Genomic DNA, 26,344 nt, shown 5'->3' on the forward strand with positions numbered 1-26,344 from the left:
TTCCTTTAGCCAAAGCTACCTACCTTTCCTTCTTTGAAGTGCTTCTTGAGCTGCTTCTGCATGGCGGTCAACTTCTTGGACTGCACCCCACTGTAGGCCAGCAGCATGCCACCGAATTGCCTCTCAGTAATTCTCCCATCCACAGGATCATGGCGTTCAAACTGGGAGGGAAACAGAGGGTTCTTGGAGTTAATATCAAAGTATTTTGATGTGAAACATTGAGTATCAACTCTTTTAGATAGCAGAAAAGAGCTGATGGCTGGGATTTTGTTTTTGAGCTACGATTCTCAAAAAGATCTGAAAAAATGACTAAGAAACAGATCTATTAATAGGTTCTTATCCCAGATATGCCACTCACTGTGGCTTTAGGAAAGTCACCCAACTATTCTGGACCTCAGTTTCCTCACGTATAAAACAGAACTGCTATAGCATCTCACAACCTCACAGATCATGAATATCCTTGTGGAAATACAAACAATTTTAAAGCTCCATACAAATTCACATCATTATTTGTAAAAAGTGCTCTCTGGATCATTCATGTTCTTGCTCCTCAGAGAAGACTTAAAAGCTAATTATAAATTTGATCAACTATGCATATGTAAAGTCATATCAGTTCTTCAATCTGTACTTAATATTGTTATATACTCACACTTTTAAAGATTTCACAGAAGAGTAATGTATTTTCAAGTTTTCCCTAAAATGATAATCAAATGTCAGGGCATCAATAGAGCTTGGGAAAAAAAATGCATAGAGTATAGGTTGCCTGCATTAGACTTGTTCACCACAAAGCTACTGAAAAATCACTAAATATATTTAAATATGCAGATGGAAAGGTTAAGTATACAGGACCCCAAGCTAATCTAAGTGACATCAAAAATTAAGATTTTCACTTAAAAATGGAGACAAGAAAGTTATCTCAGTCTCTGTAATGTTAATGATACTTATAAATTTATAACTAATAAAATGGCTAAAGATAAGCCCAGTAACCATTATGAAGAAAAAGCATTTGAAGATAAAATTTCTCCTTTTATTAGAAAATAAGTTACCAGAAAATTTCAGATTCCTACATGGCAGGGCATACATAATTCTGTTCTCTTAAAAGGGGTATACATAGATACAAGATATTGCTAAGTAAGGTCATGCCAACAAGCATTTCCTGAATGTCTATTAGTTGTTTAACACTGTGTTTGTCACTGTGGGGTCCAAGAAAGGAGGAGAAAATTCAGTTTCTGTCCTTAAGGACCTCACCTAAATCTAGTAGGGAGATTAGACTTACATATGAGACACAAAATAAGAAAGTCAAGAGTGAATTCTCTTTCAGTTCTTATTTTCTCAGTTAGCTTGTTAAGTTGATATGCATCTTTTTTGAGACTGTGTCAATGAGCAAGATATAAGAACTATATTTTAATAATAGCAACCATTTACTGAGCACATACTATGGGCCAGGTACTCATACCCATATATTCTCTAATTTAGTCACTGTAACAGCCCTATGGAAAAGCTCCACTTTGTAGATAAAAAAACTGAGGCAATGTGTAGCTACATGTGACAGAGTTGGGATTCAAACTCAGCCCGGCTTGGGCCCAAAGACTATCTCTAAACATATACCATTCCCTACTTCTAAGCAGCAGTATATATGCATCCTACAGGACAGCACTATGCTGTTTTTAATAATCTTATACAGGCAGGAGGCCTAGTCATATTTAAGTGAAAAGCAAAACTATTTCCAAAGACATCAACATCATCAATATTAAGTGAAGCCTCTTTTTCAATTCAATCACTCAATATTTCATGTTTATCATACCATCACTTCTATACAGCTGATTAAGTTTTGACAATACCATAAGTTTTCAGGATTCAATTTAAGTTTAATTTATGGCTCAATTTACTATCCTGAAATAAAATGGAGGACTGACAGAATGTTCTAAGTGGGCATACCTTTTATAATGTTTACATCAGATTTTTAGTGAAATCTGATACCTGGGCAAAAGTTCATCTATGGGCTTCCTCCAGGCAACTGAAACAAAGCTGTGGTACCTGCTCTTCAGGTCAGGCTTTAACTTATCTTTATCTGGAAGATTTCACAGCTGTGGGGCAATCCCATATGTTTGAATTAGATGAGTTTTCAGCTCCATCTCACAAGATAGATTTGTGACTGAAATGTCTCTTGTTCATAACACGGGCAGCAGCTGTAGCTTGCTCAAGGCTTATGATAGGGCTTTATTCTCTGTTCTCCATAGGGACACAAAGCTGCACCTCTGTTATGTTTCAGACAGTAGAGAAAATTTCCAGTGGAGATCTCCAAGTAACAATTACAGTGCTCATATTAGCATCTTTACTAATGTTCTTTGAAAACTCAGACTTGTCTTTTGGTAATGAGTTCTATTATTATTATTTTTAAGTGATTGGAACCTGAACGGGCTTAAAAACCATAAAATTGAGCTTGTCCACATAGTATGGTCCACTTCAAGTTCACTACTTTAGCTCTGTAATTTGATTTTGGGCAGGATCTGTCCATTCAGGTTTTTAGGCTGTTCTGAGGCAAGACTGCCTTATTTCTGAAGTCTTGAACATGGCTGGAGGGGGCCAAGGACAGCTGTTTCTCTTTACACACAAAACTGCTAATTGGAAACAGACTTGAACTAATGTCCTATTCATTCAAAATTTATTAACTGAACGTCTTATATGCTAAGGCTAGAGAGCTTTGAAGGTAGTATTTCAAGGACCTTCATTAGGGTTAAATTTTCAAGGGCAATAGCTAGACATCATGTGGCTCTAGGGGTCAAGTGTGTACAGGTTGAGCATACCTACTCCAAAAATCCAAAATCTGAAATGCTCCAAAGTCCAAAACTTTTTCAGCACTAACATGATGCTCAAAGATCATGCTTAAGGAAATGCTCATTGGAACATTTTTTTAAAAATCTTTTTTCCCCTGCCAATTAGACTTCAAAATAACCCATCACTGGAACATTTTGGATTTTGGATTAGGAATGCTCGACCAAGAAGTATAATGTAAGTTTTCCAAAATCCAAAACAATCCAAAATCTGAAACACTTCTGGTCCCAAGCATTTTGGATAAGTGATACTTAACCTGTATCTTATCTTAAACCTGGACAATCTTGTGGGTGCACTCCTGGAGTGCCATATGCATGCAATCAATCCCCAAGGTCATGGGAAGGTCCCCCAGTGGAAAGACAGGGGTTATTACAAAATTATCACAATGTAGAAAACTTTAATTGTATATTTGGAAGCAATTCAAATCATTGGCTTGTATTTTACATAGCCAAATGTATGTCCCACTTCTATTTGAAACTCTTAAGTTCCACTTCAACAACAATTAAGATATTCCATTCTATTTGATCCCCGTGGCATAGAAGGTATGCATTCTAGCACATCACCCACCATCTGCATTGTTTTTCTGTATCTAGGATGAGAGCTTAACAACCCAGTATTTTCCCTTCTGCAGCCATTGCCACTTTCTCAAGTGGATACAAGCTGTTGCCTCTCTGTTGTTCCCCAGGAGGCTGCAGGGCAGGCAACTAAAGGCCAGAAAAAAGGAGCCAAAAAACTGCCTGCAAGATTTTTCCTGGCTTTCTGTTCACACTGTGCCTTTGGTTCCCACCCCTGTCCCTTGTCCTTTTGGAAGGACAGATGGTCCACACATACCCAGATGAAATGACTTAAGGAAGATGTGAAGCCAAGAAGAGAATAAAACATGTATTATGAACAAAGGCTAAAAATAAGGTTAGAAGAAATAGTAAAAGGAAAAAGAAATCAGTATTTGCAAGAGCATCTTCATTTATTAAAGACATTTGAGGTTAATGTATTCCAATAGATGTAAACTTCAACCTTATTTTCTTTCATATAATTATCTTTCAGGAGACTTTGTCTATATCCCAGAGTAAATCCTCCCCTTATAAAAATATTTCAGAATGATACATTTTTTTGATAGGCTTTTTCTAGTTTCTGAACTGCACAATACTAGATTGTATTTGTGATCTCAAGCCTCTGAGATGAACACATCTATGTTTTTCAAACTGATTGTATGTGGCTTTGAGATCTTAACTGTGCTACTGCTGCAACTATCAGGAGTCTCAAAATAAGTCTGTTATGCCCATCAAAAGGAAAAACGATTGCAAGCAAAGTTCTTTAGTGTAAACCCACCAAGTGACTATGACATACACATTTCATAGTTTGAACTGAAATCTATGTTTCTGAGTCAGGCACAGTGAGTGACTTGTGCCTGTAATCCCAGCTACTTGGGAGACTGAGGTGCAAGGATCAAAGAGACCAGGAGTTTGAGGCTGCACTGCTCTATGATTGCACCACTGCACTGTAGCCTGGGAGATAGCTCAGATCCTGTCTCTAAAATAAATAAATAGATAATGAATGAATGAAATCTATGTTTCTGCAATTGGCAGAGGACATGAGAGAGCCCACTCCAGATTGCCAGGAGCCCAAATTTTCTTTATCTTTAAATATAAGAGGCATCTTCACTGCAAATACTAATATGGGTGTCTTCTGACTAACTGGTAAGATGAGGAAGAAGGCCAATAATGTGGAATGGAGGCAACATAGTTTAGCACCCTCAGCAGGGGCAAAAATAAGCCATTAGAGTCTTGGGCCATGAGATTACAGATCACCAAATTAAACTGTTAAGAGTTTTCTATTTCAAATCCAAAGATTCCTTCCATTTTAAAACTTTTAAGAAAGTTCAGGCTGGTGATCAAATCAATCAACTAAATGATACGAGTACCAATTGTATAGTCAGACCAGGAAAAGGTTAACCTTCCACTCTGACAGCCCCAAACAGGAAGATAATAAGACTGATGAATGAACTTATTATAGAATAATAAAAATAAGGATATATTTGATTGAGGGTATCAGGGAAAAATATTTTTGATCCAGAGCAAAGGGTTTCAAGGTTTGATAAGTTTTGGTTTCATTCCACAGAAGGTAATATATTGAGGTGACTAAGACTAAGGGCTTTAGAATCAGCAAGACCTGGGTCCAAATTCTGGCTTGAACCCATATTTGCTGGCTGTGATGTCAGGCAAGTGGCTTACCTTCTCTAATGCTTAGAAATCTCTTTACCAAAAAAATGACATAATATTTGCAACCTCAAAGTGTTGTAAGAATTAAGCAGGATAATATATGTAAAGAAATTAGCACAGAGTTTGATGCCTAGTCAGCATTCAATAAATGCAGCAATTAATATTTTATCACCATGACATCACATCACCTAAAAGCCTCAATTGATTATTTTGTTCTTAGTATTAACTAAGTTAAATTACTATTTCTTATCTTTTTTTCATAATTGCTTTCACCCAATCTTTGCTTACAGAATACTACTATCACATTTGAAGAGTGGAAAAAGTAAACACAATATTTATTATTCAACACAGTACAATAATTTTAAGATTAATTAAACTACTTAGAAGTGGTTGAAGCAGAATTCCAACTTAATAAGTCCTGTACCCTGGCCATAATTACCAAACAGAAAACCTGGCATAAAGGAAGAGCTCAATCATATGTATTGAGTGAACATAGACAAAACACCAAAAAATTCACATTTCTGTCCTGCTGTTGGGAGGATTTCCTGTCTGAGGCAAGGAGTATTTCTACATTTATCACAATACCTACTTCCATAATACTGACTTCTGTAAGGATAGTCTTGAGCATGCCATTCATTATGGCTAATCAGTAACATATTTGCATGCTTACTTGCCAGGTGCTGTCCTGGGATCTTACCTTAGATAATCTCACAATGCTATTTAACAGGTACTACTATTATTCTATTTTACAGACAAGAAAACATAGGCAGAGAGGTTAAATAACTTGCCCACACACCTAATCTGGGGAGAAATTTCCTTCTGATCTTAGTATCAGAAAAGTTGATTTGTTCTTATTTTAACATATTGACTGTGTGAGTTGTATTTAACTCAGGCTAGTTTTGAGCCCAGGGCCTCGTGAAGCAAAATCCTATAGTTGGTTTGTAAATATCTTACTTGTTGATGTTCTTATTGTTACAATTGACAATTCTAAAAATATGGATTGTGTTGCATATAACTCACACACAGACAATAATAAAAAAAAACAAGTTAGAAAGGATCATTTTGTTATAATAAAACACAGTGGCCCCAGGGAAAAAATTGTTTTTTTTCTAACGTGGCAGTCAAAGTGTTAAAGGCACCTTGAATCGTGTTTCATTTTTATCCTGGTCACTGGAGAGCTTAGAAGTCAAGTTTGTGGTCCACCTCTAACAAGAACAGGAGACTTTATTGACTTATGTTTTTCACACTAATCATACTTGTAGCTTTCTCTTTCTTCTAACTTTAATTTCTCAGCAAGTTTTTACATTTGTCTTATTGAATGTACTTTTAAGGCTTTCTGAAATCCTTTCTTGAACAAGGCAAGATAAAAAAGGTATTAGACATCTAGGTTGTTTCAGTTTTCAGCTATGATAAATACCACTGTGAAAAACTTTTTCTGAACTTGGAAATTATAAAAATCTATGGGCTCTTTAAAAATTTTTTTTGAAATATTTGATATATACAAAATAACACATTAAGGGACAAATTATGAAGCATAATAATAAAACACCATGAGCCTACCACTTAACCTGAGACAGGAACCATCAGCACAAGAGCTGAAGCACATGCCCCTATCTACCTCTAGAGATAACCACCATATATGGATTTCTTTATCTAGTGCCTTGTTATTATTTTTTTAAAAGCTTAAAACAAATGTTTGTATTACTAAATAACATATCATTTGTTTTTGCTTGTCTTTGAACTTTATAAAATGGTATCATACTGGATATATTCTTCTACAATTTGCTTTTTTCAATTAATATTATCATTATTATTATTACTTTTTTTTTTTTTTTTTGAGACAGTCTCGCTTTGTTGCCCAGGCTAGAGTGAGTGCTGTGGTGTCAGCCTGATCCTACTGCCTCAGACTCCCAAGTAGCTGGGACTACAGGCATGCGCCACCATGCCTGGCTGATTTTTTTCTATATATATTAGTTGGCGAATTAATTTCTTTGTATTTATAGTAGAGAGGGGGTCTCGCTCTTGTGCAGGCTGGTTTCGAACTCCTGACCTCGAACAATCCGTCCGCCTTGGCCTCCCAGAGTGTATTATTACTTTTTGAGATAGGGTCTCGCTCTGTCACCCAGGCTGGAGTACAATAGCCTCATCATAGCTTGATGCAACCCTAAACTCCTGGGCTCAAGCGATCTTCTGGCCTCAGACTCGTGAGTAGCTGGGACTACAGGGGTACGCCACCACACCCAGCTAATTTTTCTATTTTATTTTTATAGAGACAGTGTCTCGCTCTTGCTCAGGCTGGTCTCAAACTGCTAGCCTCAAGCAATCATTCTGCCTTGGTCTCCCAGAGTGCTGGGATTACAGGCATGAGGCACCATGCCTGATCCATTGTATTTTGTTAGTTTCATCCATGTTGATACATTTAACTGTGCTTCTTTTATTTTTACTGATACAGATTTCTACTGCTTTGAAAATGCAATTATTTATCAATTTTCCTATAAATGGGCATCTGAGTTATTGTCAGCTTTATTGCTATTATGAACAATGCTGGCATGGACATTCTTGTATATGTTTGCTGGTGAAACAGGAACAAGAGTTCCGAGTCTAGGGTATATATCTAGAAGTGGAACTGCTGGTCTTTCAAGATAGTTTCCAGTTATTTTCCAAAAGATTCTAAAAGCATCACACCAATACTTTTATCAGCTACGTACAAAAGTTCCTATTACTACACATCTTTAACAACACTTGGTATTGTTGGACTTTTTATTTTTTGCTAATCTCCTGGGTGTAAAAATGGTAGGTATAAACTCTGTAATGCTCTTGATGTGTTTTGCCAAATTAATTTCCAGAAAGATGTATCAATTTACAATCCCACTAATATAAGAATATGCATTTCTTGATATCCTTAACAATATCAAATATGATTAAAAAAATCTTTGCTAGAGAAAAATGGTAACTCATTTTAATATTTCTTTGATTAGTAGATTGACTATTTTTCTAACATATGTAGTGGCCATTTATATTCTTCCTCTGTAACTTTTTTTTTTTAGAGATGAGGTCTTGCCATATTGTCCAGACTGGTTTCAAATTTCTGGCCTCAAGTGATCCTCCCACCTTAGCCTCCCAAATTGCTGAGATTATAGGCATAAGCCACCATGATGCCCAGCCTCTGTGAATTTTCTGTTTATGCTCTTTGCCTATTTTAAAAACACAAATAATAATATTTGTATCATTAGCTTAAGATTTAATATTTGGTTTCTGTTAATGTATTGAAAATTTTTTTGTCCAGTTTGCCCATCTCTTAATTTTGTTTAAGTCTTTTTCATGTATGCAAATTTTAAATCTTTATTGCAGCCACATGTATGGATCTTTTTCTTTGCAAGTTCTCTCCCTAGGTTTTATCTCTTTCCTTGTTAGATAAGAAGCTAATTAATGCTCACCTACAGTTTCTTTATTTTAAACATAGAAACATAACTTAAAATATTAAAACATATTCCTCAATATCAATCAATGATGACTAAATCCTTAGAACAAAACAGCTAAGTTTGTTTTGAAAAGTCCTCCAGTCCAGACTTTTTAACTACTCTGAGTGCTTGGGAATTTAGACTAGAATGGGGTCACTTAAACCCAATTTAATCAGATTTCCCTTAAGGAGGAAATAATCTTGAGTAAATTTAGTCCAGTTAACATCTCTGTCTTTTTTTTTTTTTTTAGTTTATATGTATATAATTAGGTATGAAGAGATGCAGAAAGCAGGACAAAATAGTTCAGTTCCAAAGCAAAGAAAAGAAGGCCTAAAAGGGCAATTATTCTTATTTGGAAAAATTCCCCAGATTGTTAAAGGATAATCCATGTTCTATCATTATAACAGCAAACACTTATATAGCACTTCCTATGTGTCAGATCCTATTCTAAGTGCTTCCCATACATTAACTCACATAGCATTTTAAATTACATAAAATGTGTTGGTTATCTTTCCTTAAGACCTGATCAATATGAACAAGACTTAAAACTCTGGCAAAATTAGCTGCTAATTATTATTCCAACCAATCAATGTAGTTAATGTTTCCACATGAGACTAAAAATTTTAAGCTACTTTTTCTTTAAGATAATTCTTTCAGCAAATAGTAGGTCTTATTATATCTAATTTCTACACTCAATAACAATGAAAAAAAATGAAATAAAAAAATGAAAAAAAAAAAAGCTCCTAGCCTTGCATTATATATTCCTGTGAGATTTAAGAGGCCCAACATTATTTAGAGTTCAAGGATGTTCTTCTTTTCATGAGATCACAGGTTTTTGGAAACAGAAAGACTGTTGGGAAAAAAATATAAAAGCTCTAATTTTAGGAGATAAGAACCAATGACTAATTGTAGTAGGAAAGCAAACTACTATTTTTTGTTACCTGAGTGTCAGTTTGCTTTCTTCTGACTCCACTATTTCTGTAGGTGGCATTCTGGGATCTACGGTCTAGATGAAAATATAATAGATGCCCACATTCCTTTTGTCCAAGCACTCCTGACAGCTTCTCAGCATTCATGAGTTGGAGATTTATCTTGGTTATTACTCAACACCTAATGCCCCTATACCAGGCTTGATGTGCTGATTTTACCTAAAGGTGTGACAAACTGTGGAAGACAGCAGCCAGTGTGAAAAGCTGTTAAATAATGATGATAATTAAGATATAGAATTTACTTTGGGCTTAGTGATGCATAATTGATTGCTTCTTCATCATAGTGAGTGACTGAATAAAGAAAAATAAAAATAGAAGTGAAGAAATGAAAAACCAAATCAATACCTTTAAAAAGCAATCTTGGAGAGAGAGGCAAATATTTCTTCATCTGTCACCATTATTGATAAAGGAAGAAAACTCTCTAAATCAGTAGACTATAGGAGTCTACTGATGATCAGAATGTCATTTTTAGTGGGCCAAGCATGAAGCAAATTGGGCATCAACTCACTAAAACATGCAACATAAACTCCCCCAAGCTGTGTTGATCATGTGCCTAATGCTTTTTCATAGCAGTAAAATATAGAAATAAAAGCCTTCCACAGTAAGGAGAATCCAATCAATTTTAGGCATTCTGTGTTCCAAAAAAAACGTTCGTCAACTGGGATAGGACTTGGCTCTAAACAAAGACTTTGTCTTACACTAAGCATTTGGCCTTTTCTTTATGTCATTTTCCCTGCCTAGGATGTTGGTCCCTTTCATCTGCTTGTACAAACCCCTGAATTTAACCTCTCCATTTGGCACTACTAATTTTTGCAAAACACACTCAATCTTCTTGAGTCTCTGTGCTCTTACAATAGGTAAGGTCTAGACCTAACAAAAGAGTACACTTTGTATTATTTTATCCTTTTTTTAAATGCCTATATCTCTCTCACATTATATACTTCTTAAAGGGAGAGTCTATACCTTGTATTGTTTACTGTGTCTGTGTCACACACAGAGCTGGGCCATGCAGCATGTGCTCAATAAGTACTTTTGGTTGACTGATTAAATCTCTTCTTCATTTATAGAAAACCCACCCACCCATTTTGTATTTATCATCTAATAGGAGCACAAGACACACTCTCCAGCCTATACTACAGCCTTAAATATCTAAGGAGAGATTGTGTCACTTCTTTAGAATTGACATTATTATTATTCCCAGGGGGAAAAAAAATCCTAAAGTTGCCCCTAAACTTTCAAGGATATGATTAATTGTGGGCTCTGTTATGAAGCTCCATTTGTTCCTTTACCTTAGTCCAGAGTTATATATAAAATTTCTCAATATTATTCAGCTCACATCTAACAAGACTAAAAGAAACAATAAAAACAAGTAAATCAACAAGCATACAGGAGGTTGCAGGCAGGATGGGAATGTTAGACTTTGTAGGCTAAAACAATTTGTACTCAGAGTCACTCAGAGTCTGAAATTATGCTGGAATGATAAATTAGGTGAGAATGGCAGGCACATTTATTCATTCAAGTGAATACCAAAAAATCCCATCAGTAAAGTTCCCTTTCTTCTGTCACTTGATATTAGAAAATTCTACCATATCATCAATTTTCATAAAATTCAAGCCAGGGTAGATGTCTGAAAATCATTATAGTCACACTTCAGCTCATTAGAAAAATGAGAATATTTTGATCAACACAGAGACCCACTCATCTAAATTAGAAATCTGAATTGCAGGATCTATATTCAGCTAAAGATATTGTAGGAGTCCTTCCATTTAGTCTTCACTCACTAAAATTCTAGCTTGATAGCTTCTGGAAAATACTTTATGCAGCACTATATATATTCTCTGTTCTGGCTCTCTGGAAAGACTAGGATATTCTTCTTCCATTCATATAAGATATTCATTATCAGGGGAATATAAATGAAGCAAGTATAATATATATATATAATAGTGGAAAGAATATAAGATTTACAGATAGACTTGGGTTTGTTTTTTTTTTCCTTGGCCACTTTGTATCAACTGTGTACTCCTGGGCAATTTAACCTTTCTAAACCTTGATTTCCTCATTTATAAAATGGGTATAATAATAATACCTTCCTCTTGGGATTATTATGAGAGTTAAGTCAGATAATAAATGCAAAAAAATTATCCTAATTAATCTTTTCTCAGATGCATTTACTTACTTTTCTTTACATTATCATATTTCTGAAATTGCTATGCTTCTTAAAATTGCTACTGGCTAGGCAGTAGTTATGACATTGTTGTCACTGCCTGTGCAAGCACGTCAAAGTTTGCAGAATGGGTGTTAGGGGCTTGGAAGAAAATCCCAGATAACAGTGGAATATTCTTTTGAGAAATGCATCACCAATGTTCTTGATGGCTCAAAGAACAATACTGTGTGAAAAAACATAGACTTTCATGATTCAGTGTCAAAAAGAAATTCAAAAGAGTTGGATCCTGAATGTGAAGACCTTTTAGACCAATTTTTTAATTTTGTTTATCCTTTCTTATATGTACAAGAATGACATACAATAGAAATCTAAGCCTAAAAGGAGTTATTTCAATAGATATTAAACATTTTTAGTATAAAGAGAGCATTTTTGTCACAGTTTATTTGACAGCATTTTTTTTTCTTTCTGAGTGATAAATAATGGTGTATCTAATCAATATTTGTGTTTTAAATTCAATGAAATATGGTAGAATAATGCCTGGTATACACTAAGAGCTGAGTAAATGTTAGCTGCTATTAATAACAGTAATAACAGTGTATGTTAGCTATAAATAATAAATTTAGAGTCACAATTGCTTCCTTTAACTTCAGCTCTATTTTAAGAGGAACAAACTTTCTGTCCTCTACAAAGACAACAAAGAATAAAAGGTTGAGAAAGGAAAGAAAAAATACAATTAAGTAATTCTCTTAATCCTCTCTTTTCTATTCATCACATGAAAATTTCAATGTTTATAAGAGGAGAAAGAAAAGAGATGGGCAAGAGTGGTACCAAAACCTATGTTTAGGGAATGGAAAGTTGAATTATAAACTCTCTTTCTCCATAAAAACTAGACTTCTGCAAAAGTTTATGGAAATAGGACCTGTAAGAATAAACTATGAGCCCTGCAGTTCTTACATATGGGGCACAAATTAATGAGTTGAAGAAAAATAAAATATAAAATGCTCCCTATTTCACTCTCTCATGTGAGTCTCATAATAACCTTTGAAAGAGGCATAATAGCTACTGTCTCCATTTATATGAGACCTGAGATTTGAAGAGGTAATAGGATAATACCAAGACTACACCATAGTCTAGTGGTTTTTTACATTATTCTATATGGGTGTATATTACTGGCATGATTATAGCCATGACAAAATTGTATAATATTGTTTCTATAATGCTCAACATCTCTAATCATCAGGGAAATGAAAATCAAAACCACAATGAGATATCACTTAACCCCAGTGAGAATGGCCTTTATCAAAAAGTCTCCAAACAATAAATGCTGGCATGGTTGCGGAGAAAGAGGAACACTCCTACACTGCTGGTGGGACTGCAAACTAGTTCAACCTCTGTGGAAAGCAATATGGAGATACCTTAAAGCGATACAAGTGAATCTACCATTTGATCCAGCAATCCCATTGCTGGGCATCTACTCAAATGATCCAATGACACTCTACAAAAAAGACACCTGCACTCGAATGTTTATAGCAGCACAATTCATAATTGCAAGGCTGTGGAAACAGCCCAAGTGCCCATCAATTCAAGAATGGATTAATAAAATGTGGTATATGTATACCATGGAGTACTATTCAGCTCTAAGAAGCAGTGGTGATATAGCACATCTTATATTTTCCTGGTTAGAGCTGGAACCCATACTACTAAGTGAAGTATCCCAAGAATGGAAAAACAAGCACCAGATATATTCTCCAGCAAACTGGTATTAACTGAGTAGCACCTAAGTGGACACATAGGTACTACAGTAATAGGGTATTGGGCAGGCGGGAGGGGGGAGGGGGGCGGGTATATACATACATAATGAGTGAGATGTGCACCATCTGGGGGTTGGTCATGATGGAGACTCAGACTTTTGGGGGGGAGGGGGGGAAATGGGCATTTATTGAAACCTTAAAATCTGTACTCCCATAATATGCCGAAATAAAAAAAAAATATTGTTTCTATAAATCAATGATTCAACAAGCCCATGATTAGAGGTTGACTTTAAGATCATATAAGTATATAGGTTCCTAATAAATAAGAAAAAAAGAAAAACTAGGTAGGTAATTATAAGTTAATTGCTAGTTTATAACCAGAAGGAGAAAGCATTGTTAAAAATAGTTATTACTTGAAGTTTTTTACAGGAACAATTTCGTAAATGCAAGATCTGAAAAAAATCAATTAATTGTGCCTCAGTTAGAAAAATGGCCACATTCAAGGAATTTATCATAACTCTCTCTATACTCCACAAAATCTGGATACTTTAACTGAAAGAAATATAAGTCTATCATATTAGAGTGATAAAACAGTTAAGGTGATATTTACTTTTACCTATATGAGCAGAGCTAAATATTAAGTTGAATATTCTCAAATTTCTACCTATACTAAAAAAGTAGTTTGAGGATACTATGTGTAAAATTAGTAACACATTCTATTCTTTGGTCTCCAGAGCTCAAATCTTAGTTCATCTCCCTTTTTGCAATGACCGGCCCCTTCTTTAATTTGGCCTAATCACCCATTTTATTTTTTTATTTTACTAATTTTTCAGACAGGGTCTCGTTCTGTCACTCAGGCTAGAGTGCAGTGGCACAGTCACAGGTCACTGCAACCTTGAACTCCTGGACTCAAGCCATCCTCTTGCCTCAGCCTCCTGAGTAGCTGTTACTACAGGAACATGCCATCATGCCCAGTTAATTTTTAATATGTTTTTGTAGAGACAGCATCTTACTATGTTGCTCAGAATGCTCTCAAACTCCTGGCCTCAAGCAATTCTCCTGCTTTGGCCTCCCAAAGTGCTGGGATTACAGATGTAAGCCACTGCCCCCAGCCTTATTATCCATTTTAATTCTGACCACTCAGAAAGCCACTGCATAGGCTCATTAGGTACCATGGAAATATTTAATATTCTTCAACACAGTAAACATTACATTAGAAAGTGCCAACTTTTAAGAACAGAAAATGGAAGGCTAGAGATTGATATAAGAAAGTACATTTTAGATTAAGCTGACAAGTATTAGAATACATGTAAGAAAGACTAAGAGACAGAGGCTTAGAAATATATAGCTCATGGATGCTTTAATATACAAAGTGAGAAGAAACAGTCCAAACACAGGCAGGTGAAAGAAAGGCAAAGTATCTAATGGGCCAGACTACATCAGTATCATTCTCTTTTTATAAAGAAAAGAAAGAAAATATTTTCCCCCTAGGAACAGGAGAATCACTAAGTCCTTTTATGATGACAATTGTAAAAATTGTAAAAAAGAAAAATTTTTGTAACCTATTAGTTAACTACAGGTTTAGCTCTCCCTGGCTGGCCAATTAAGTTTTTTAGAGTACCAAAGAGAAGTCAGGTCATGCGTTAAATCCATCAGCACTGAAGTATTTTCTTTTTTCTTTTTGGTCACCAAGCTAATTACATTTTTCTTAAATTTTTTTTTAAAGTAACTTAAGAGACATAGAAGATAATTTTCAATTTTGTGGTACATTTTCAGTTTTTAGTAATTAGGAATATTTTATGTCTAAGTATATATGGGTTCTGTCCCTAGTCCCAATTTCAAGTTTCCTGGGGATAAATTCTGATTGGTCCAAACTGGATTGAGAGTCTTCTCCTGGTCCTATATAATTCGGAGGCAACTGAAGTAGTCTAGGCAGAAAGAGTATTGTAGCTTAGACGAGAATGGTGGTGGAGACGGAGAGAAGTGGTCGGATGAGATGATGTTTCTGACAGTAACTGTGGGATGGGTGTGACTGAAGCTATCAGTGCCAAATAGGTTCTTTTCTGCTTCATACACATTTCTTGGAATGTGACTAACTACTAGAAAGCCTGCGGTTGCTTGGTTTTCTCACTATTAATCTTAAACCTTTACTGAAAGAAAGTCAGATAATTCCTCATTTCCATCTTCTGGGTTTTGCTGATACTAGCAGAATGTGTTCATGTTTGAAATTATACTTCCTTAAATCTTTCAATTATTTTTCATGTCTTCTCTGCTTGGGGTCCTAATAGACTTGCAACAGCTGATACATCAATGTGAATGTCTAATATAAGGCAAAAGGGGCAGTGGCAACTATTAAAGAAGCTGCTTCTGGCTGGGCACGGTGGTTCACGCCTGTAATCCTAGCACTCTGGGAAACCGAGACGGGCGGACTGCTAGAGGTCAGGAGTTCAAAACCAGCCTGAGCAAGAGCGAGACCCCGTCTCTACTATAAATAGAAAGAAATTAATTGGCCAACTAGTATTTATGGAAAAAATTAGCCAGGCATGGTGGCGCATGCCTGTAGTCCCAGCTACTCGGGAGGCTGAGGCAGAAGAATTGCTTGAGCCCAGGAGTTTGAGGTTGCTGTGAGCTAGGCTGACGCCACGACACTCACTCTAGTCTTGGCAACAAAGCAAGACTCTGTCTCAAAAAAAAAAAAAAAAAAAAAGAGGCTGCTTCCATGATCCGTAGTTCTCCAAGGCAGCAGAGATCCTCTAGTTTCAAGGGTATTTGATTTGAAGAGCTAGATGTAACCCAGAAGATGAAGATATTATCATTAGTTAGTCATTCTCAATTCCATCCCTTTACTACAATTCAAATACCCACTATTCTTCCTCTAGTTGTCATGCAGCTGGAAGATAATAACAAGCCTCAAATTATCCAGGGAGAATACATGCAACCATGGCCTTGCAATACCAGAGAAGACTGGCATGTCAACATGAGGCCAATATTGTATCATACTCTTTTCAGTTTGGAGGCAAAGAAGAAATTAATTAGCATTTTAAATTAGAGCCAACCAGTTGAATACAGTAAAATTAGGCCACTATGGTAACATTATGAGGAAAATGGCATGCTTTTCTGTCACATACTAGCAGAGAGAGGCAGGTATTTCAAATAGTCATGTGACATATAATGCCGTTTTGGTCAACAATGGAACTCATATACTGGTGGTCCTATAAAATCATAAGAGCATATTTTTATTGTACCTTTTTATATTTATATTTATTTATTTATTTTGGAGATGGTGTCTTTCTCTGTCACCTAGGCTGGAGTGCAAGTGATCCTCCTGTGTAGCTATGACACATGCCATCATGCCCAGCTAACTTTATTTTTTGTAGAGATAGGGTCTTGCTATGTTGCCCAGGTTGGTCTTGAACTCCTGGGCTCAAGCGATTCTCCTACCTCAGCCTCTCAAGGTGCTGGGATTACAGGTGTGAGCCACAAGCACCCAGCCTGTTTAGTACGTTTAGATACACAATTACCTGCTATTGCATTACAATTGTCTACAGTAACAGTCCTCAGCCTTTTTGGTACCAGAGACTGGTTTCATGGAAGACAATTTTTCTACAGATGGAGGGGGAGGTAGAGCTCAGGTAGTGATGCAAGCAAGGGGAGCGGCTGCAAATGCAGATGAAGCTTCGCTCCCTCACCTGCTGCTCACTTCCTGCTGTGCACCCCCCATACTAAGACAATTTTTCCATGGATGGGAGGGAGATGGGGGGAGAAGGATTGGGGGGCGGGAAGGAGGATGGAGTCAGGGAGGGAAGGCGGTGCACGGAGCCCTAACAGGCTGTGGACTGGTACCAGTCTGTTGCCCCGGGGTTGAGGTCTGCAGGCCTACAGTATCCAGTACAATAGCATGCTGTATAGGTTTGTAGCCGAGGATCAATAGGTTATGTCACCTAGGTTTGCATTAAGTACTCTGTATGATGTTTGTATTAGGATGAAATTATCTAATGATGCTTTTCTCAGAATGTATCCCTGTTGTTAAGCAATGCATGACTGTATTTGAAGCTATTTTGTAACTAGGGTTTGATATATACTAATTATAACCTAGCCGTATTTATTTACTAAAGTTATATAACTTTTACTCTCCTCTCAGGATCAATAGAGGGACCTGGTGACTACTGAAACCTGAATGAGAAGGTGAGCCTTTTTGATGACCTCTCTAAAGCAGGTTTAGAGGGGACTGGAAGGCTGTGTGTCCCATTATGCCAGTTTGAAATTAATTATGTTTCACTAGGCAGAGTAGGCTCCTGGGCACAGTTGATAAAATGCGTGTAAAATCTGATTAGCTTTAGGGAGTAAATGATTACATGTTCAAATAAATGGGCTTAGTGTACTCACTGGATAAAGCAACTCCACAATTTATTATTTTTCTCTGGCAGAAATTAAATGCAAAACCACATAACATCACATTTGAGGTTACCCACACTTACAAGTCAGGAAAACCAAAGAGATTGTTCCCTCAGCTGTCATAACCTTGTCAGATGATAAAGATATATATTAAAGTGAACTAAAAAACTTAATTCAAATCCAGTTAGCACATAAGTGTACCATAATATTCTTTAAGACAAACCGTGGAGCTATTATACTAGGAGAGTTTCAATTAACCTTTCCAGGTGGAGAAAAGAAAAACCACCCACGGCTTTTTGAAGCCAGTATGAGACAAAATCACTAAACCAGTACAATTTCCTGAGCACTGGAAAAACTCCAGCATTACTTTAGATTTAAAAACTAGTCTCAGTCAAATTCAATCTGATACACATTTACTTAATGAGAAATGTTAGGAGTTTTACTAAAAAATCTAGTTCAATCTAAGCTGATAGAGGAACACTGGATGGATTGCAGGGATTGCTCCCATTTCTTTGGTTAGGATCACAGATGGGTAAGATCTAAGTGAATAATTAGTATCACAGATGGGTAACACCTAAGTGAATAATTGAAAATTCAGTAAGAGGATAACCAAACAGTAGCTAGTTTCTGTTCAGTAGCTAGTTTCTGGAAGGCTGTGTGTCCCATTATGCCAGTTTGAAATTAATTATGTTAAACTAAAGAAATCGTTAGACTAAAGAAATAAAAAATTTCAGACATCCAGAGGGCTGTCATTAAGTGATACATTATTCAAGTGTTTTTGTATGTATCATGAGAGTACAATTAAATCTGGAGTAAAAAAGTAATATATTAAGGTTTTTAAGACACTATCAGTGTGTTACAGTGGGAATTTCCCAAGATGATTATAAAATATCACAGAAAAAAACTATAAGATACTCTCATGATGAATACTAAATTTCAAAGTGATCTTAACAGATGTTTTCCTCAAATTGAGGGAAGAAAATTACAAACATAGAAACTAAAACATACTGCATTGTTTTGGATATAAAATGACATTTACTTAAAACGCTCAATACTTCTGCCACTTATGGCAGCAATAAACCATGGTGCATAGCATAACAGGGACTAAACCTCCACCCACAGGGGGAAAATAGAATCCTAGAGATTTTGAAGAATCTTTCTCATCAATTCAAAAACTACATAGGAGCACATATTTCTCTGGAGATGGGACTGAGATTGGAATACAACAAGCATTTAGCTAGTCTGGATCATGAGAACATGTAGCCAAGTGTCTCATGATACAGGGAGAAACTACTGACGTACAGTGCTCGAATACTACTGGGAAGCAAGTGTCTTCTGGGAAGGAAGGGAATGAGGCTGCAAATCTCTAGTCACTAGATTCAAAACTAATGAAATGTGGGTGAGGACTGTGGTGACTATGAACAGTGCTGGGTGGCCCAGAAAGGCAATGAGGCATCTGAAATAAAATTATCATGAGATAGAAAGATAAACTACTGGGTGGCCTCTGCATTAAGTCTAATGTTGGGAAAGGTAGAGATGGTGCTAGGTCCAGGACATAGCAGTACTGGTTATCACACAGTATGTATTATTGGAACTGATCTTGACATAGCCCTCCTAAGGCCAGTCATGCACCCTGGGGAAGGTGGTGGCCTGTATACAGATGGCCCCTAATGTTCTATTCCTAATATTCACATTTTTGTATAATCCCCTGCCACAGTAGACCAGGATCAATCTGTATGACCAAAAGAATAAGGCAGAAGTGATGGAATGTGACTTCTGAGATTAAGTTACACAAGGGAGCATGGATTGCCCCTCAGTCACACGCTCTCTTGGATCACTTGCTCTGCAGGAAGCGAGCTGCCATGCCATGAAGAGTGAGGAACTGAAGCCTCCTGCCTACAGCCATATGAGTGAGCTTGGAAGAGGATCTTCCAGCTTAGTCAAGCTTTTAGAGGATTGCAATTCTGGCTGACATCTTGACAGCCTCACGACAGCCAGCCAGAACTACCTAAGTTGCTTCTAGATTCCTGTCTCTTAGGAACTGTGTGATATAATACATGTTTGTTGTTTTAAGCTGTTAAATTTTAGGGAAACTTCTTATGCAATAATGGGTAACTAATGCAGAGTTTTAGTGCTTCAATTTTAGAGGGAAGGGGTTAGGAACTGTCTTACTTTCTACTTTGAAGAATCACTAGAGACTGAGCAGGAATGTATTGTAGTGATGGTATAGTGACACCAACACCAGAGCGGGAGTCACAGCATCAGCCACATCACCTTGGACAAGAGCAACTGTCATATTAAATTAACCCTATTAACTTTAATTCATCCCAAATAGCATTTAATGAGAGAGAGAGAGGGAGAGAGAGAGAGAGAATAACTACCATGACAAGAACAAAAAGCCCACCAAATGGGTAAAGTAATTCTATCATAGCAAATGAGATTCTTCCAGAATTTCTCAGTTTGCTCTTTGCCAACTTTAATAGCACAGAAAATCCATGAAAAGTCTACATTGGAAAGAAAACAACAGCATACTAATATCAATATCCTCAGCAATAATGACAACACTTTGTATTAACGGTATATGATGTCCAATAAAGAGAAAATGACCAATCATGTATTCAAGGAAGCTACTTCAGTTTCTTTCTTAATTTCTGACATTATGCTCCATAATACATCTATGTGGAAATTTGGAAAATGTTATTTAAACATCTCACTAATCAATATATTCCAGTACAATGAAGTTAATATACTTCATTTATTTTTCCAGTTCGATATACTGGAAATCACTGATTTGGGATTAAAAATCGAATCAACATTACAACCATGAAGTTGGCAATTTTCTTGAAGTCTTTCAAACTGTAAAGGATACAAAGCTGCAAAGAGTGTTAAGATTGGACAGAGATGACAGGAAGTATGGGTTACTGATTCTTCCTTCACTTCCTCTTCTAATAATGAAAGAAGTGCAGGAGACATCAGCACTTTGTGGGAAGGTGTTCTATGGAGCAGTCTAACAGTAAGCACCAGAAACCAACCAATCAAACAAACAAAACCCTAATGGGTGACTATGAATGAAAACAAATTAGCAAATCCTTAGAGAATACAAAATGTATGCCAGGTGTTGAACTGGGTCTTTTGCTTAATTTTTTCAGTGGAGACAGGGTCTCATTCTTGCTCAGTCTGGTCTTGAACTCCTGAGCTCAAGTGATCCTCCCACCTTGGCTTCCTAGAGTGCTAGGATTACAGGCATGAGCCACCATGCCCGGCCACTGGCTGCTTGCTTATTTCAGGAAGTTCTCTACAAACCTGTGAGGTAGGTATTATCTCACTTCTACATAGCAAATTAAGGCTCCACAGGTCACAGAGGTAAAATTTAAATTCAGATCCAGTTTTCAAAAATCCTAATAATGTTATCATATATTGACTAGTTTGACAAATATTTATTGTGTACATACTCTGTGCTGAACATAGTCCAGGTGAACAAAACAGACTGTTCATAGTTTTAAGAACTTCTGAATAGGGGAAAGGGTCAATTTTAAATAAAGTGGCCAGAAAAGGCAGCCCTAAGAATGTGACACTGAAGCTGAAAACACTTCCTATAGCTGTCTCTTTAAAACTTTAATACCATCAGTTCCCTTGTTCCTTTATTTTTGTGTTACACTTCTCTAGTTGGATATGAGGGTGATCTGGATTGACACCCATCCTTCTGACCTCTGGCTCATTCTTCTGAGGCTCTTTTTACTGTGTTCTGTACAACTTAAACATAAGGACAGCATTCTGTCCCTTTCTTTTTTTCTTCAAGTAAATACACACTGTCCTTGAGTGAGATCATTAATTCTTAATGCATCAACAGACCCCTATATGCTAATAATCCTGTATCTATACCTGCAACCATATCACTAAATCCATATATCCAAATGCTTCTAGAAAAGCTACCAAGATGTCTCACAAATACTTCAAACTCAAAATGTGCAAGACAAAACTCAACACTTCTCCTGTGTTCCCTATCTTAGTGAATGGCACTACCTGTAATTCTGATCTTTCACGTCAATTGCCAAGAACCTTTTAAGATTTCTCAAACCTACTCCTTTTCCTCTCTACTATCTTCTAAGACTGCCTTATTATTTTTTCCTTGGACAACTGCAATAACCATATTTTCTCTCTGATAATCTATACTCTACAATGCCGCTAGAGTGATATTTCTAAAAATGCAAATATGATCACACCACTTTTGTCTTTAAACCTTTCAATGGTTCCCTGTAACTTTTAGGATAAAATGTCCAAATTCTCCAGTGCAGCACACAAAGCACTTCATGACCAGACTACTGCGTTCTGTTTTTGTTTTCCAGGAAGCACCATCTTCTCTTATTTTCTCCCTTGTTTGCACTGGTTGCTCTACTTCCCTGAAATGCATTTTTGTTTCTATTTTGCATAGATCTCACACTCTCTCTCTCTCTCTCTAATGCTAAGAAATGACTGAAGTAGTTTACATTTCATTAATCCAAGTAGCTTTTTTTTGTTTTTAAATTTTTAATAAACTTCCTTTCATATTATAATTTTTTCTTCTTTTATTTTTTTGCATGCTTATGTTTCTAAATCCAAGTAGCTTTAATAAGAAAAAAACATTCATGTTAATGTCATGGTAGATTGATAGAAAACAAATAAGGAGAGTGTGGGTGGGGAGGGAGAAAAGGCATTCAATGATAAGAAAAATAATGAGAAATAAAAGAGACTTGATAAATAATCATTTCTGTGCTGTTAACTGAATTCAGAGGATAATAATCTGATGTAATATATGACCCTGTAAAGTGGTATTTGCTCAGAGTATGAATTCAACAAGCTGCATGTAATGCATTATTTATTAACAAATTACTGCAAAGCTGGCTCTGCTTCCTAAGACATTGTCTAGATACCCTTGAGTCCACTAAGGCTGTTAGTGAGACTAAAGCTAGAGTTAGAGACTAAAGCTATTTTCATAAACAAAACCCCTTTTCTTCTAAGAAAGAAAAAAATTACATTTACTAGTTAATTGAGGCTAAGTTAGTTAAAAGAAGGGAAAAAAAGAAAACAAGGAAAAGGAAGCTTCTTTTCACACAATAGCATCGTCACCATTAGCTCTCATTCTTTTTTTTAAAAATGTGCATAAATTCCTAACATTGTAATTCTGAAAGGCATTTGCACACCTAAAGATGGCTATTAGAGGGATAAAAATAAAAAGACCTACTCAGATCCTCTAGATATCATTACGTCCAAGCTTCTTCATTCTAAGTCCAATCTAGAGGCCATATTTGAACTGCCCATAGGCCCAGCTAGCTCTTGGGAGAAACCTAGAGAAAGTTTCTCTTCTCTTACCCTGCCCCCTAATTTCCATCTGTTTTTCTTTTTGAGACAGGGTGTTACTCTGTAACCTAGGCTGGAGTGTAGCACCACAATCATAGCTCACTGCAGCCTCGAATGCCTGGCCTCAAGCAATCCTCCTGCCTCAGCCTCCTGAGTATCTGAGACTACAGGCACATTCTACCACATCCAGCTAATTTTTAAAAAAAATTTTTGTAGAGATGGGGTCTCACTCTGTTGCCCAGGCTTCTATCTGTTTCTTAATAATGTCTGTAGGCCTGTCCTCGAGGGCACAGGGTTTCTTTACCAACATAAGAACACCTACAGGACACATCAATTCAAGCCTGGTTTGGAGTGAACTTGGTAAGAAAGGTTGTTTTCTCTATCACTATCTCTTGGCTCCAATCCCAGTCTTACTCAGCATTCCCTTACCTCTTCTCATGTAATCTATAGCTGTAACAAAGAGCAAACAAAAATCCACTACTCGATTCTTTAGACAGAATGAATTTCAGAGTTAGAGTTGACTCAAATAATGCCACCTTCAGGAAAACTTCCTTGAGCAGTCTCCTGTGCTCTTATCTCACAGACTGATTTACATGTCTCAGTTTATACTTTCATATAATATCTCTAATACTATACTTATAACACTGTGCAAAATATTTCTGGTTCATGCATCTTACTTTTATAAGCTTTTGTAGAGGAGAAAAATGTTTTATTCTTTTGTATCTTCAGCATTTAGCACAGTTCCTGGAAAGCTTGTGTGAGTTAGTAGTTAAGAAAAGACTCTAGAGCCAGATTGCCTGGGGTCAAATCTCAGATCTATCTTTATCATGTATGAGACCTTGGGCAAGTTATTTAATGTCTTCATGCCTCAGTTTCCTCATTTGTTAAATGTCAAAATTATAATACCAACCTCACAGCATTGTGAAGATCAAATGAAACATTGTACAGATTGTCCCCAATTTACAATGGTTCCACTTATAATTTTTTGACTTTATGATGGGTTTATTTGGGGCATTAAATGTACTTTTGACTTATGATGTTTTTCCTGGGACATAAATCCATCATATGTGAAGAAGCATTTGTACATAAAGCACTTAGAATAGTGTCTAACTCACAGTAAACTGTCAAGAAATGTTGGCTATTGCCAATGGAATGTTGGAAAAAAGAATGTTGGCTAGTATTTTTTTTTTTTTTTTTTTTTGAGACAGAGTCTCGCTTTGTTGCCCAGGCTAGAGTGAGTGCCGTGGCGTCAGCCTAGCTCACAGCAACCTCAAACTCCTGGGCTCGAGCGATCCTTCTGCCTCAGCCTCCCTGGTAGCTGGGACTACAGGCATGTGCCACCATGCCTGGCTAATTTTTTATATATATATCAGTTGGCCAATTGATTTCTTTCTATTAATAGTAGAGACGGGGTCTCGCTCTTGCTCAGGCTGGTTTTGAACTCCTGACCTTGAGCAATCCACCCGCCTCGGCCTCCCAAGAGCTAGGATTACAGGCGTGAGCCACAGCGCCCGGCCTAGTATTTTTATTATGCAGTATATAGTCAAACTTTTGTTAAAATGCTTGAAACTGCTAGAGTTCTAAATCCATGGACTACTGCAGCTAGATGTGTATATGTAGACTAAATATCAAACTATAAATTTGCAATCACCTTCCTTTATACCATTTTTCATTGTAGTGTATTACATTTCTATTGTAAATTAAATATTCTGTTGAATGTGAGACTAAAAATTTAACCATCCCTACATTCTGAATTTCAAATAAATGATCTATGAACTTTTTATACATTGGTACACAAGTCATTCATAAATTAAGAAGCACCTGTATTCTACTAAAAAATGTTAAGACTATTTGAATGATAGATTGAAGAAAAGTTTCCACTGGAGAAAGATCAAATCTTTATGACTTATTTCTGAGCTCCTTTTATCTTGTGGACAGTTTAAAATGAACTTAGAATGTAACATAAAAGGTATCTGATTTCAGGAAAATCCTGAAGATTGCCAAGTGTTCTAAAGGTATCACTAACATATTGACTTTATTTATTTATTTATTTATTTTTTTTGAGACAGAGTCTCGCTTTGTTGTCCAGGCTAGAGTGAGTGCCGTGGCGTCAGCCTAGCTCATAGCAACCTCAAACTCCTGGGCTCGAGCAATCCTTCTGCCTCAGCCTCCCGAGTAGCTGGGACTACAGGCATGCGCCACCATGCCCGGCTAATTTTTTATATATATATATCAGTTGGCCAATTAATTTCTTTCTATTTATAGTAGAGACGGGGTCTCGCTCTTGCTCAGGCTGGTTTTGAACTCCTGACCTTGAGCAATCCGCCCGCCTCGGCCTCCCAAGAGCTAGGATTACAGGCGTGAGCCACGGCGCCCGGCCTAACATATTGACTTTAGAATTGCAAAGCTATCTGCAAATCAAAGAAAAATATTAATCTTTAATAGTTTTCTGTACTTTAATGATCAGTCTGAAAGGCCAGATTCAGAAGTGATAATGCCTTTAAAAAATCTTGTCCACATAATATATTTAAGCAATAAAGTTACCCTTAAAAAACTTTCCCTCAGCTAGGTATGGTGGCTCATGCCTGTATTCCCTGCACTTTGGGAGGCTGAGGCTGGAATTTGAGACCAGTCTGGGTAACATAGCAAGACCCTGTCTCTAGATTAGCCAGACATGGTGGTGGACACTGTAGTACCACCTACTCAGAAGGCAGAGGCAGGAGGATCACTTGAGCCAGGAGTTCAAGGCTGCAGTGAACTATGATCATGCCACTGCACTCCAGCCTGGGTGACAAAGAGAGACACCATCTATGTACAAAACAAAAACAAAAAACTTTCCCTCCATTCTCTAAAACATGTCAAACAAAAAAGTGCTTTTTGGTATACTTTTACAAAGTAGTATCAAATTATCAAAGTAGTATCAAGGTTGTATTTACAATATCCAAGGAACCTTATGTCACCATGGATATTCCACCATATACAGTTATATGTCGCATTAGGATGTTTCAGTCAAAGATGGACTACTTATATGATAGTGGTCCCACAAGATTATAATGGAGCTGGAAAATTCCTATCATCTAGTGACATTGTGATGGTGTAGCATAATTACTTTGTTTTATAAATTTAGTATAGTCTAAGTATACGGGGTATATAAAAGTCTATAGTGTCAAGTATAGTAATGTCATGGACCTTC

General features: G+C 36.6%; 1 protein-coding gene across 3 annotated transcripts in view; it reads right to left on the minus strand.

The window, feature by feature from the left end:
• MICU1 (mitochondrial calcium uptake 1) overlaps positions 1-26,344 on the minus strand; it is a 246,858-nt gene that overhangs the window by 50,710 nt on the left and 169,804 nt on the right. For all 3 annotated transcript variants that reach the window (XM_076010083.1, XM_012762546.3, XM_012762541.3), the window contains one exon: positions 24-161. In XM_076010083.1, coding sequence (XP_075866198.1) covers positions 24-161 — 138 coding nt within the window. The remainder of the gene's footprint in view (positions 1-23; positions 162-26,344) is intronic.

The sequence above is a fragment of the Microcebus murinus genome, chromosome 14 (assembly GCF_040939455.1).
Source record: "Microcebus murinus isolate Inina chromosome 14, M.murinus_Inina_mat1.0, whole genome shotgun sequence".
Classification (NCBI taxonomy): Eukaryota; Metazoa; Chordata; class Mammalia; order Primates; family Cheirogaleidae; genus Microcebus; species Microcebus murinus.